General features: G+C 46.1%; 1 protein-coding gene and 1 pseudogene across 1 annotated transcript; both read left to right on the top strand.

The window, feature by feature from the left end:
• Positions 1 to 7,202: 7,202 nt before the first annotated feature.
• Positions 7,203 to 8,183, top strand: LOC107115767 (mas-related G-protein coupled receptor member A1-like). Its single transcript, XM_015417532.1, has one exon. It carries the CDS (start codon positions 7,203 to 7,205, stop codon positions 8,181 to 8,183), a length of 981 nt encoding a protein of 326 aa, XP_015273018.1.
• Positions 8,184 to 10,335: 2,152 nt separating this feature from the next.
• LOC107115766 overlaps positions 10,336 to 13,959 on the top strand; it is a 4,577-nt pseudogene continuing 953 nt past the window's right edge.

The raw sequence follows: 13,959 nt of genomic DNA, 5'->3' as shown, positions 1-13,959 counted from the left end.
TGTGAGCTACTGTGATTATATTATTATTATTATTATTATTATTATTATTATTATTATTATTATTATTAATAATAATGTTTCTATCTCACCCATCCCGCAAGCGGGCTCAGGGCGGGTTGCTTCATTTCCAATAAATACAGGAAAAATTTAAAAACGCAATATTAACATTTAAGAACAGCAGTTACAGCTTACAGTTGAGCGATTCCAGCCCATTGATGCAGATGGATATGGCTGGTCATCAGTGGGTGGGTGACAGCAGCCTCAGGGAGGCCATGTGTAGACCCCCGCTGACTCAGCCAAAGGCCTGGTGGAACAGCTCTGCAATGCAGGCCTTGTGGAATTGAAGAAGCTCCCTCAGGGCCCTGAACTCGATAGGGAGCGTGTTCCACCAGGCAGGGGCCAATGCAGAAAAAGCCCTGGTCCCGGTCAAGGAAAGACAGATGTCATTTGGGCAGGGACCACCAGGATATGTTGATAGTTAGAGCGTAAAGCTCTTTGGGGTGCATACGGGAAGAGGCGGTCTCTTAGATATTTTGGTCCCAGGCGGTATAAGGCTTTAAAAGTTATTACCAACACCTTGAAGTGAATTAAAGGTGTGAGCGAGCGATTTGGCGACTGCATAAATCAGTTTGCTCTGGAGCCATCCTTCCTGAGTTAAGACAAAAATGTGTGAGCCGGAGGCTAAAAAACGATGAGCCAGCTCACATTAACTCAGCTTAGAGGGAACACTGGTTAGAGCTACGGCAGGGCTCTTGTAGAATCCTTCTCAATACCATAAACAGCTGGAACCCAGATTTGTTTCTCTCACTAAGTTGAAACAGGAAAGCATCCTGTTGTCCTTTAGAAATCTCATGTTCCGTAAGACGTTTTGGAGACAAACTTATTTTAAAAACAGAGAAAAAGCGAGATGTCCGATATGAGCCCCGCTACTGCAGTCAACGACCTTCCATTTCTAGAAGCCAACAAACCCCATTGATGAAAAGAGGTGAACATCACTTGCTTTTTATCTAAGGTGCTACAAGAAGGGGGGCACACATGTCCTTGTCCTTTATGGCGAGGGTAAAAAGTAGGGTCAGCCCTAATGAAATCATCATAGCATTCTTTGCCCCTGGCCACACAGGAGGATTTGCCCCGCAAGAGGGATGGATCGGGGGCACATCAAGTGGGCACGATCACACTGCAACATCGGGGAAGCATCACACACCCGTCACCGATCCAGCCCTTCAGCCAGAAAACGTACATTTAAAAGGTACTACCTTTTGAGCACTACCTTCCGGATGATGTGTGGTAACTCCAGGCGTCTGGTCAGGGAAGCGCTGGTAGCCTGTCGCAGCCAATGCCGTTCCCCGTCCCACGTATGTGCACAACCGTACTACTGCCGGTTTACTGCACCACCTGTGATCGGCTGCCAGAGCCCGGAGCCGCGGGGGCATGTCGGATTGCGCTCCCGTGATTCTTTTTGCTCCGGCTCTAATTTGCCTCCCTTCGGCACCGGATCATCCCGCTCGTGTGACCGGGACCTTCTTTGACTCTACTCTGCACCACCAAGGATGCAACATCACAACCAAGTCATGCAACTCCTAGGTGAAGTCATTCCCCATCAACCCTAGAAACATCAGCTTGATCCTTGCCAGTGTTCATTCCTCTTTTTTTTCCTTCTTCTTCTTGGAATACCTTTCAAGTCGGGACCCTGGGTAGGACAGTTTGCTGAGTATACAGCTGTGCAGCTGCAGGCCTGTGGAAGACTGGAGGGTGACTTTCAGGATCTACTGGGCAGATTTGATGCTAGTTGAGCAGGGTTGCACCCTCTCTTGATTAAGCTCTAAAGTCCAATGTGTGCTTGCTCCCACATAAGTGCTCATTGGGTGATTCTGCATCTAGCATTCGCTCCACATTTTCTCAACTGGGAGGAAAAAGTGCGGCTCAAAACCACATCCAAATACCTCGGGGAAACTCCACACTGACTGCAAAGGCACCCCTGAACGGCCGTGAAATGGACAAAAATCTATGCAGGAGGTACAATAAAATCCAATGGTCAAAGAAAGCAAGAAAGCGAAAGCAGCATGGAGTGTGGAGAGTACCATAAAATCGAAAGATCAAAGAAAGTGAAAGCAGCATGCAATGCAGAGGGGAATTTCTGTTCCAACACTGGTTTCATAAAAGAATGGAAGGAAAAGCCAATGCTGAATCAGCCATTGAGTTCAGAGGAGGTTCCTCCCAAGAAGAAGAAGAAGAGAAGGAGAAGAGATTGGATTTATACCCCACCCTTCACTACCCAAAGGAGTCTCAGAGCGGCTTACAAACTCTTTTCCCTTCCCCTCCCCACAACAGACACCCTGTGAGGTAGGTGGGGCTGAGAGAGCTCTTGACAGAAAGTGCTCTTTTTCAAGGACAGCTCTTATCAGAACTACGCCTGGCCCAAGGCCATCCAGCCAGGTGCAAGTGGAGGAGTGGGAAATCAAACCCGGTTCTCCCAGATTAGAGTCCGCGCCCTTAACCACTACACCAAACTGGCCCAAGAAAACATGTCTAGAGTTGTATATTTACTCTCTTTTTTTCCTTGAAAGGTTCATGTATCGGGTGGTTCTTGGTCTTCTTGTAAGATATACAGCAGATAATTAAGTAATACTAATAAAAGTGCAGGACTGCATATTCCATACATGAACACTGTATTTCTTGGATGTCCTCTCTAATATCTCATTTCTGGCCTTATCTCCAGTGCAAATAAATAGCTGTCTAAAATGTGTGGCTGTCTACTTCCTAAATTTCATGTTTAGCAGGCAGGAAAAAAAAGAAAACGTTCATATCTTTTGTCATCTGCCGCCACTTGAAACATTTCTGTGTCGAAAGTGCATTTCGAATTCCATAGTCGGAGGCCAGTCTTCGTATTTACCGCGGTTTCTGGACTCTTCAAGCAGGTCCTGAAACCCAGATTGTGGGAACTGCAAGCGAGAGGAAAGGATCGAAGCTCAGCAACAGAGCATCCGAAAACAGGACGAGCTAAGTGACTTAAGCAGTGATGAGAATTCAGCCACAGGGTAAGGAAACCAGGGAGGCAGAGTCTGTTTCCGTACTGGATATCGACATGGACAGATATTCACTTTAATTTATGGCGGTGGGAAACTGCAGCTGCCTTATGGTGACCCCAGAGTGTTAAGAACATAAGAACATAAGAGATGCCAATGTTGGATCAGGCCAAAGGCCCATCCAGTCCAACACTCTGTATCACACAGTGGCCAAAAATACCAGGTGCCATCAGGAGGTCCACCAGTGGGGCTAGCCTGGGCTATCCAGGTGCAGATAGCTTTAACTTATAACGGCTTTGAAAATTAAGAAGTATTCATTAAGTTAGAAAGCCACCATTGGGATAGGTGCTATCCAATATATTACACAGAGGTTCACATGTATGAAGATTTTTTTGTCTTCTGGGCAGATGCTGTGGCCGTGAGCTCCGTGCAACGAGCTTGTTGTGAACTCACTAGGAAGGAGCCCCTTCTGGCAGAGCGAAGGTTCCTTACCTGGAGAATCTGAAAGAGGCAGAGAGAGATGCAGAGCAGGAACCCGTCCTGTCCTAGCAGACTCTGTCCCTTGTGGATGTGGCTCTTTCCCATGCATAATCTTATAAACCTCAATCATGTCACCCCTCAGCCGTCGTTTCTCCAAGCTAAAGAGCCCTAAGCACCTTAACCTTTCCTCAGTGTTTTCAAGGCAAGAGGTGTTCAGAGGTAGCCATTGCTTGCTGCTTCTTTTTTTAATTTTACATCATTCTTAGCAGATGTAACAGTTACAATCAAGTTTTTTACATTATTGTGAGTCTATTACATTACTTGTTTTCTAACCACTTATACAATCTGTACCATCTTTCTTTAAATTTAGCATCGTCTTTATCTAATTCCCTTTTGAAGCCGTCCATGCTTGTAGCTGCCACCACTTCCTGTGGCAGTGAATTCCAAGTGCTAATCACTCTTTGGGTGAAGAAGTATTTCCTCTTATCTGTTTTAACCCAGCAATTTCATGGAGTGCCCACGAGTTCTTGTATTGTGAGAAAGGGAGAAAAACCTCAATCATGTCACCCCTCCTGCCAGACTCGTGAGCCTAACCAAGGCCTGGCACGAATGCTCTCTGTGTGCAGCTTGTAGGCTGCTCGAGTGAAAGAGCAAGCAAACACAAAAATCAGTGCAATGGGGAAAATAATAATTTTATTCCTCTCTACGGCTTAAGCTTTTTCAGGCCGATCTGTATAATAGTATCAAGCAGGGCGCACAGCAACAGGAAGTCTCCCCGGCCTCTCCAGTTAAAAAGAACAGAGAGTGGGTGAGGTGAAAGCCCTCAGCTTGAGACACTGGAGAGCCACAGCCAGTCTGCGTGGAGAATACCAACCTTGATGGGCCAATGGTTGGATTCAGTGAAAGGCAGCTTCCTGTGTGTTCAGCTTCACATGTGAGAAAAACGAGTATTTTCTCCCATTCTGTATTTTCAGATAGTTGATCAGCTTTGACTTATTGTTGCTCTGGATTGGTCTCGGCCATTCGGCTTTCTCTTCAGAGATAGTTTTCAATCCAAAATCAAGAACATATAGAACAAAACATATCAATTAAATTCTACACCACCATGGAAGAAAGGTGATTGCAAGCCCCTTCAAGTTTCTTTGACTACCTCTGGGGGGGGGGGCTTTCAGTCCTCACAATCCCTGGCTGGTGAACACCACCAGTTTGGTGCAGTGGTTAGGAGTGTGGACTCTAACCTAGGAGAATCGGGGTTGGATTCCCCACTCCCCGCATGCATCCAGCTGGGTGACCTTGGGCCAGTCACGGTTCTCTCAGAGCTGTTCTCTCACGAGCAGTTCTCGAAAGAGCTCTCTCAGCCCCACCTACCTCACAGAGTGTCTGTTGTGGGGAGAAGGGAAAGGAGACTTTAAGCCGCTCTGAGACTCCTTCAGGTAGGGAAGAGTGGAGGAGGAGGAGATTGGATTTATACCCCACCCTTCACTACCCAAAGGAGTCTCAGAGTGGCTTACAAACTCCTTTTCCTTCTCCTCCCCACAACAGACATCCTGTGAGGTAGGTGGGGCTGATAGAGCTCTGACAGAAACTGCTCTTTTTCAAGGACAGCTCTTATCAGAACTACGGCTTGCCCAAGGTGATCCAGCAGCTGCAAGTGGAGGAGTGGGGAATCAAACCCGGTTCTCCCAGATTAGAGTCCGCGCACTTAACCACTACACCAAACTGGGGTATAAATGCAATCTCCTCCTCCTCCTTCCTGGGGGACCCCTCAACAATCTTGATAAATTCTGCTGCCACCAGCGACTCAGAGGATATTGCCTACTAAAGACCTGCCTTGCTATTTCAAGGGTCTGCCTGCTTACTGAAGCTTGCTGATTCACTCCATTAGCTAGGTAAGGGAGAGAATGACCCTAACCCTACACTTTCAAGCCATCACACTCTACTGATGGCAAGCTGGCCCTCCCTGTTAGTTTAGAGCTTAGCCCATCATGGCTCATGTGCAGTGCTCCCTCTAAGCTGAGTTAGTGTGAGCTAGCTCACAGGTTTTTAGCCTCCGGTTCACACATTTTTGTCTTAGCTCAGGAAGGATCACTCAGGAAGGATGGTCCAGAGCAAACTAATTTATGCAGTAGCCAAATCGCTCGCTCACAACTTTGATGCCAGTGGCTCACAAAGTAGAATTTTTGCTCACAAGACTCCACAGCTTAGAGGGAACATTGCTCATGTGTATTCAAGGTGAAGAGCAATGGCCTTGAATTCAAATGAAATTCAAACTGCCTAGAGTTTTGTATGCAGTTCTGGAGGCCTCACTTCAAAAGGATGTGGACTGAATGTAGTGGGTGCAGAAGAGTGTGACGAGGGTGATCGGGGGTCCTGGAGATCGAGCCCTACAAGGAAAGGCTGAAAGACTTGGGAATGCTCAGTCTAGGGAAGAAGAGGTTGAAGGGGGACATGATTTATTTCTTTAAGTATATGAAGGGCTATCATTTAGAGGAGGGCAGGGAGCTGATCCTGTTGGCAGCAGAGGATGGGACTCACAATCACGGGTGTAAATTATGGGCGGAAAGGTGCTGGATGGATATTAAAGGTAAAGGTTCCCTTGCTCGAAAGCCAGTCGAATCCGACTCTAGGGTTGCGGTGCTCATCTCCGTTCCAAAGCTGAAGAGCCAGCGCTGTCCGAAGACGTTTCCGTGGTCATGTGGCTGGCATGACTAAACACCAAGGCGCACGGAATGCTGTTACCTTCCCACCGAAGCGGTACCTATTTATCTACTTGCAATTTCTTGCTTTCGAACTGCTAGGTTCTGCAGGAGCTGGAACTAGAGATGGGAGCTCACTCCGTCATGCGGCACCTGGGTCTCGAACTGCTGAACTACTGACCTTCCACAGCCTGCAGTTCAGCGTCTTAACCACTTGAGCCACCGCAGCTCCACGGATGGATATTAGGGGGGGATATACATTAAGAGTAGTTCAGCAGTGGGGTCAGCTGCCTAGCGAGGTGGTGAGCTCCCCCTCATGGGCAGTCTTCAAGCAGCAGCTGAAAGAACCCTTATCAGGGATGCTTTAGAGGCAGATTCTGCATTGATCAGGGGGTTGGATGACATGGCCTGTATGCCCCCCTCCAGTTGTAAGTAGAAGAAGAAGAGGAGGAGAAGGAGGAGGAGGAGGAGGAGGAGATTGGATTGATACTCCGCCCTTCACAACCCTTTTATCATTCGAGTTGCCCTTTTCTGCACTTTTTCCAAAGCTATAATATCCTTTTTAAGATGTGGTGACCAGAACTGCGCACAGTATTCCAAATGAGGTCGCACCATTGATTTATATAGGGGCATTATGATATTGGCTGATCTGTTTTCAATACCCTTCCTAATAATCCCCAGCATAGCATTGGCCTTCTTTATTGCAGTCACACACTGTCTCGACAGTGATGCTATGTAATTTCCCTCACCAGTAACCCATTTGCAAATACAGTTAACCACTGCACCAAACTGGCTCTCTGATGCTATGTAATTACCCTCACCAGTAACCCATTTGCAAAGAAGCCAGGCTGAAAACTTGAGCCGTTTATTTTCAAAAGAAGGTTTGACTCACCCATTGTTTCCTTTCTCCTAGCAGATGTGTAAAGGCAAGACGTGAAGACAAGAGTCCACAAAGCAGAAAGCGCGCATCTCAACCAACACCTTGACAACTCTTCCCATGATGGACGATGCCCTGGGAAATGTTAATGACCCTAATTATACCTACCCTTCTTTCCCAAATGTCAGTAAACATTATGATAATGTTTCAGAAGATATGTCATCACATGACCCCTCTGATGATGAAAGAGATGTGAGTTTCAGAACTAATTTTATAACAGTCACTTTTTTCACTGAAGTGGTCATCTCCGTTTTCGGCACCTTGGGAAACGGGGTTGTCATCTGGTTCCTGGGCTTCTGCATTGAGAGGAATCCTTTCAGCACCTACATCCTGAACTTGGCCATTGCTGATTTGGGGGTCCTCCTATCAGTTCCAGTTAATACTTTTTCCCTCTGGTTTACATCTATTCCTAGCTCTGATGAAATTTCACTTGTGTCCCAATACCTGGCCCTATTAATGTACAGCGCTAGTCAATTTCTCCTGACGGCTATCAGCATTGACAGGTGTGTGGCCGTCTTCTTCCCACTTTGGCACCGATGCAAGCGGCCACCGCATTTATCCACCGTTGTGTGTGCACTGATTTGGGTCCTCTCCTTCCTGCTCACTTCGATTTCCTACGTTCTCATATTTCTTAATTTAAATGAGACGACGACGATCGGCGACTCTTACCAGTTGATTGCGAACGCCGTGCTCTGCCTCCCGGTCATGACGATTGCCACCGTGTCCCTGTTCATCAGAGTCTTTTTGAAAGCAGGACAGCATCGGAGGGGGAGGCTTTTGACCATCGTCTTGCTCACTCTTCTCTTCTTCCTCCTCTTTGCTTTTCCATATAATGTCATGAAGGTCCTCTCTGATCACAATTATGTCCCAGAATACACGACATTTGTTACAGGTGTATTAGCCTGTCTGAATAGCAGCGTAAACCCAGTCATTTATTTCCTGGTTGGGAGACGATGGAAGTCCAGACGGAGGGAGAGTGTGAAGATGATCCTCCAAAAGGTTTTCAAGGAGGAAAAAGGCTATACTGATGAAACCCCAGTTTAAATCCGGTACGATTCAATTCCAAGAGCCAAAAGCTTCTTCATTTATCACAGGCAGTTTCCACTGTGGTTTTCAGTTGTGAAACGCACAAAGAAATCTGTTGGGTTATTTAAGGCAGCAGACCTAGAGAAGAGCCCGGCACACGTGTGTATTCGCTTTAAAAATAAAGTTTACTAAATTACTTATGGGAAAGGGAGCTGGGAGTTCAAAACAATAAACATCCTGTCTAGCTTTTCTAATCTACATCGTGTCTCTTACTTTTACCTCACGTCTGAACCCCAGGCGAGAGTTAGAACACAGGCAGTAAACAGGGCTTTTTTTGTAGAAAAAGCACAGCAGGAACTCATTAGCATAATAGACCACACCCAACAGCAGGAACTCATTAGCATATTAGGCCACACCCCTGATACCACATCTCATTAGCATATTAGGCCACACCCCCATTTTACCAGAATTGTGGTCATCCAGCCACACCCACCTTTTGCTTCTTATTCTGTTTACTTTGTTTGTTGTCAAAACCCAGGGCTTTTTTTCTAGCAGGAACTCCTTTGCATGTTAGGCCACACACCCCTAACGTAGCCAGTTTCTGCTGTTGGGTGTGACCTATTATGCTAATGAGTTCCTGCTGGGCGTGGAAAACTCCGGAGCCAGCCGGAACTCCGTTCCTGTGCGTTCCTGCCCCAAAATAGCCCTGGCAGTAAACATTTTCTAAGCCTCCACCCCTGTGACCTCCTCAGATCTATTGATTAGCCAATAGACAATCCCAATACCGATTCATTATGCATATTTTCACCTACATTCTGGCATGTGATCTGTGCAGACCTTTCTATTGGCACTAAACAAACTAAATAGCTAGGAATTAGCATACACAACAACATGTTAATTCTTTCATGACATCAGGAAAGGCACTTGCTCATATCCCATCAAAAACCTGTAGGGTTAGGACACGTTCTGTTGCAAAGTATTTTTTAAAAAAATCTCCATCTCTGGACAGTCCCTGGCATCCTTTGAAGAGGAATCACACCACTGCAACTGGGAAGAAAGGGGCTAGAAGTACAGTGGGGCTCTTTTGTAATCCTTTTTCCATACCATAAACACCTGAAACCCAGACTTATTCCGCTCCCTAAGTTGAAGCACACAGTCCTCCTTTAGAAGTGGCTTGTTCCATAAAGTGTTTCGTGAGAAGAAATTATTTTTAAAAAAGATAAGACAAGATATCAGAATTGAGTCTCGCGACTGGAGATCTCAATCCCATTGATGAAAAGAAGTGACCCTAAATTGATTCTCCTTTCGGGATACAGGATAAAAAATAATAATTGGGCAAAACCTTACTTGTCCTTTGTGGCTACAGCAACATGTGAGGCCAGGAACCTTTACCATTCTGTTGCAAAGTATTTTTTTAAAAAAAATAAAATAAAATAAAATCTCCTTCTCTGGACAGTCCCTGGCATCCTTTGAAGAGGAATCACACCACTGCAACTGGGAAGAAAGGGGGTAGAATTACAGCAAGTCTCTTTCGTAATCCTTTTTCCATACCATAAACACCTGTAACCCAGACTTATTCCGCTCCCTGTTGAAGCACACAGTCCTCCTGTAGAAGTGGCCTGTTCCATAAGGTGTTTTGTGAGATGAAATTCTTTTTTTAAAAGATGACAAGATCTCAGACTTGAGCACCGCGACTGAAGATGATCACCTTCCATTTCTGGAAGGTCTCAATCCCATTGATGAAAAGAATTCCTTTTATCTGCAGTTCTATACTGTACCACCAGGGCTGCAAAATCACTGCCAATTCATAATCCTTGGTGAATTCATTCCTCATCTACCATACAAACACTGATCAGCTTCATCTTTCCGAAATATGACACATTCTTTCCTTGGGGTACCTTCCATTTAGGGCCCCTGGGTAGGATAGTTTGCTGAGTATACAATAGGGTTGCCAAGTTCCCGCTGTATGCTCAGCGGGGGACTCCATCCCTGTTCCAGGAGCGTGAGTGCAAAGCATGCACACGCCGCAACCACATTGCCCGGAAGCGACGCGGTTTGCTTTGGGGCTGGGATTTCCCCCAGGGCCCGATCTGCCGGCAGCGGGTAACGGGCCTCTGGGGTGGGGTTTTCCCCGCCCCCCGGGGGGACTTGGCAAGCCTAGTATACAACCATGCCATTTGTAGACCAGAAGAAGAGTAAAAGTAAAGGTTTCCCTTGCTTGAAAGCTAGTCGAATCTGACTCTAGGGGGTGGTGCTCATCTCTATTTCCAAGCCAAAGAGTCAGTGCTGTCCGAAGACATTTCCATGGTCATGTGGCCAGCATGACTAAGTGCCGAGGTGCACAGAATGCTGTTACCTTCCCTCCGAAGGTGTCCCTATTTATCTACTTGCAATTTCTTGCTTTCGAACTGCTAGGTGGGCAGGAGCTGGGGCCAGAGACGGGAGCTCACTCCGTCATGCAGCACTCGGGCCTCAAACTCAAAGCTCAACATCTTAACTTCTAAGTAGAATAGAGGGTTACATTTGGTATCTTCTGGCAAATTCTACGCATGCTGGAGGAGCAGGGTGGCACTCTTTCTTGCTTCAACTCTGTGCGTTTGCTCACACTCAAGTGCTCACCGAGTTCAGAAGAGCTTCCTCCCAAGAAAGTGTGTCTTCAACTGTACACTTACTCTTTTTCCTGAAAGGTTCACGTACCAGATGGTTCGTGGTCTTCTTGTAAAAAAAAACACAGCAAGCAAGTAAGTTATACTAATAACACACCCAGACCGCTTATTCCTTGCACACACATTATACTTTGATTTCCTGTCCAATATCTTGTTCATGGCTTTATCTCCAGTGCAAACCTGGCTGTTCTTTTTGCCAAGTGGTCTCACAGAGAAATCAAAGGGGAAAATTCATGTGTTTTCTTTCTCTCGGGTAAATCTTTCACAGGCCCAAATTAAAGCTTTCTGGGACACTGAGGTGGACAATCTCAAGGCTTGTCAAGATCACTGCTAGGTCTGGTCTATGTCTCTGAACTACTAACCAGCCACAAACAAGTCCCCCCCTTGTTGTGAAGCTGATCATTGTGGGTTATTGTCCAGCGTGTCAAAAGGAGCAGCAGCCAAGGGTGTGTAGGGCGTACCTTGAACTGAATGATTCTGACTAACCGAAATGTCCTGAAAATCAAAGGAGAACAAATTAAAGTTTTAAAAGATGTTCCATTTGAAATTAGGAAAAGAAGACAAACAATACAGAGACTTAGCATTGTTTTTGCAAAAAAAAAATCCACTCCTTACAGATGGATAATTTATTTATTTGTTTATTTATTTACTTCCAATTTATACCCCGCCTTGCTGGTACAAAGTGGCTCAAGGCGGCTTACAGACGTCAAAATACAATATAAGATCAATAAATACTATAAAATCCATAACAAAACAATTACATAAAGTGCTAGTACAAACAGTGCAAACTGATGGTGGCAGTTTCCTGTGCATGATCCAGTTAGAAAAGACAACCCGACGATGTAACAGGTCCGTGGCATATTCAATTTACGATGGTACATTAATCAGTGGCAGCTCCTAATCAAAGGCCTGGTGGAAGAGCTCCGTTTTACAGGCCCTGCGTAACTGTAAGAGGTCCCGCAGGGCCCTGATGTCCTCCAGGAGCTCATTCCACCAGTGTGGAGCCACCACTAAAAAAGCCCTTGCCCTCGTAATGGCCAATCTGGGGTCTTTTGGGCCAGGGAGAGTCAGGCAATTTTGTGACCCTGACCTCAGTGCTCTCTGGGGCACATATGGGGAAAGGCGGTCCCTCAGGTAGGCAGGTCCCCAACCACATAGGGCTTTAAAGGTCAAAACCAGCACCTTGAAATGAATCCGGTATGCTATTGGCAGCCAGTGCAATGCCTTCAGCACAGGCTGGATGTGATCTTGTATAGAGAGCCATATCAGCAGCCTGGCTGCTGCATTTTGCACCAGCTGCAGCTTCCGGATTTGAGACAAGGGCAGCCCCATGTAGAGAGTGTTGCAGTAGTCTAATCTCAAGGTGACCATAGCATGGATCACCATTGCCAGGTCATTGTGTTCAAGAAAGGGAACCAACTGCCTAATCAGCCGCAGATGGTAAAAGGCTGACCTGGCAGTGGCTGCTACCTGGGCCTCCATTGTTAAAGAGGTGTCCAGGAGCACACCCAAACTCCTGACCTTCGGCACTGGAACCAAAGGCACCCCATCAAAGGTTGGTAGTGGGATACCTACTCCTGAGCCGCTCCAACTCAGGCACAGGACTTCCATTTTTGTTGGATCCCATTTCAATCGGCTCCACAATACCTGAAAGCCTTATCTTCAACTTCCATGGCAAAAAAAGAGAAAAGATTGACTCTGTTCATAAAGCAAAAATGTTTCTGAAGCAACAACAGAAAGCAACAGATGGACCTGAGAAAGTGGAGGACAAAAAAGATGCAGATGATGAAGAAGATAAAGTTGGAGGAAGTTCTGATACCTCCTCGAGTAGCTCGGCAGAAACTTCGGATACTGAAGCAGAATTAGGGGCTGCTGCCCCTAAGCAGCTAAAAATTAAATTGGACCTTGATAAGAAGCATCTCCTGCCAACCTAGCAGTTCGAAAGCAAGAAATTGCAGGTAGATAGATAGGTACCACTTCGGTGGGAAGGTAACAGCGTTCCATGCGCCTTGGTGTTTAGTCATGCCAGCCACATGACCACGGAAACGTCTTCGGACAGCGCTGGCTCTTCAGCTTTGAAACGGAGATGAACACCGCAACCCTAGAGTCGGACTCGACTGGCTTTTGAGCAAGGGAACCTTTACCTTTACTAAGAAGCATAGAGGAAAGAAAAAAAGCAAAATAGACTAACATTGGCTGTGGTCACACATGTGAGAAAATGTGGGCAGGAAGCAAGGCTGTTTGCCCTGGGCTGAAATGACGCGCGTTTGTGTGATCAGACTTCGGCCCACGCGCCCCACAGTTCTGGATACTAGTAGCCTTTTCCCGGTGGCTTTTCTCCACACTCCTGCTGCACAATGAGACGCCCCACCAACGACTCCAGGATGCTGGGCAGATGTTTCCATCTGATCGCGCCCCTTTGATCCGCATGGGAAACGCATGTATGCCACTTCTTGTTGAACGTATGATTGGGGCCTTTGATAGTCTGATGTTCATTGTTAATGCATAAATTTAAAGCTAAGATACACTACAGTCAAATATGTTTGTGATTGCCTGCTTTTTAATTTGATACTTTTATATTATTAACTCTCATGCTTTACTATTTTGATAATAGGGATGTATCAACAATTTTAAATCACTGTATTAAGGATCCTTGTTACTCTTAATTTTAGGTTGTTCCCATCCCCTGATCCTGTAGATTTGTAGTTTAGAAAAGCAATTAAAAGAGAGAGAGAGAGAGAGAGAGAGAGAGAGAGAGAGAGAGAGAGAGAGAGAGAGAGAGAGAGAGGGGGGGGGGGAAAGAAAGAATGAAAGAGTTGGAAAGAGAGAGAGGGAAACAAGGAAAGCAAATAGACGGGGAGGGAGGGGGAAGAAAGGAAGGAAGATGGAAAGAAAGCAAATAGATGGGGAAGGGAGGGAGGAAGGGGGAAAGAGAGAGAAAAAACAAAGAAAGCAAATAGATGGGGGAGGGAGTGGGAGGAAGGAAGGAAGAAAGAAAGAAAGGGGTGGAAAGAAAGCAAATAGATGGGAGAGGGAGGAAAGAAGCAGAAGAGAGAGAGAGAGAGAGAGAGAGAGAGAGAGAGAGAGAGAGGTGGAAAGAAAGCAACTTTAACTTTAAATATTTTCGC

This window comes from Gekko japonicus, unplaced genomic scaffold, assembly GCF_001447785.1.
Source record: "Gekko japonicus isolate JY-2015 unplaced genomic scaffold, Gekko_japonicus_V1.1 scaffold4547, whole genome shotgun sequence".
NCBI lineage: Eukaryota > Metazoa > Chordata > Lepidosauria > Squamata > Gekkonidae > Gekko > Gekko japonicus.
The sequence above is the reverse complement of the archived record's forward strand: the minus strand, read 5'-3'. Positions and strand labels throughout refer to the sequence as shown.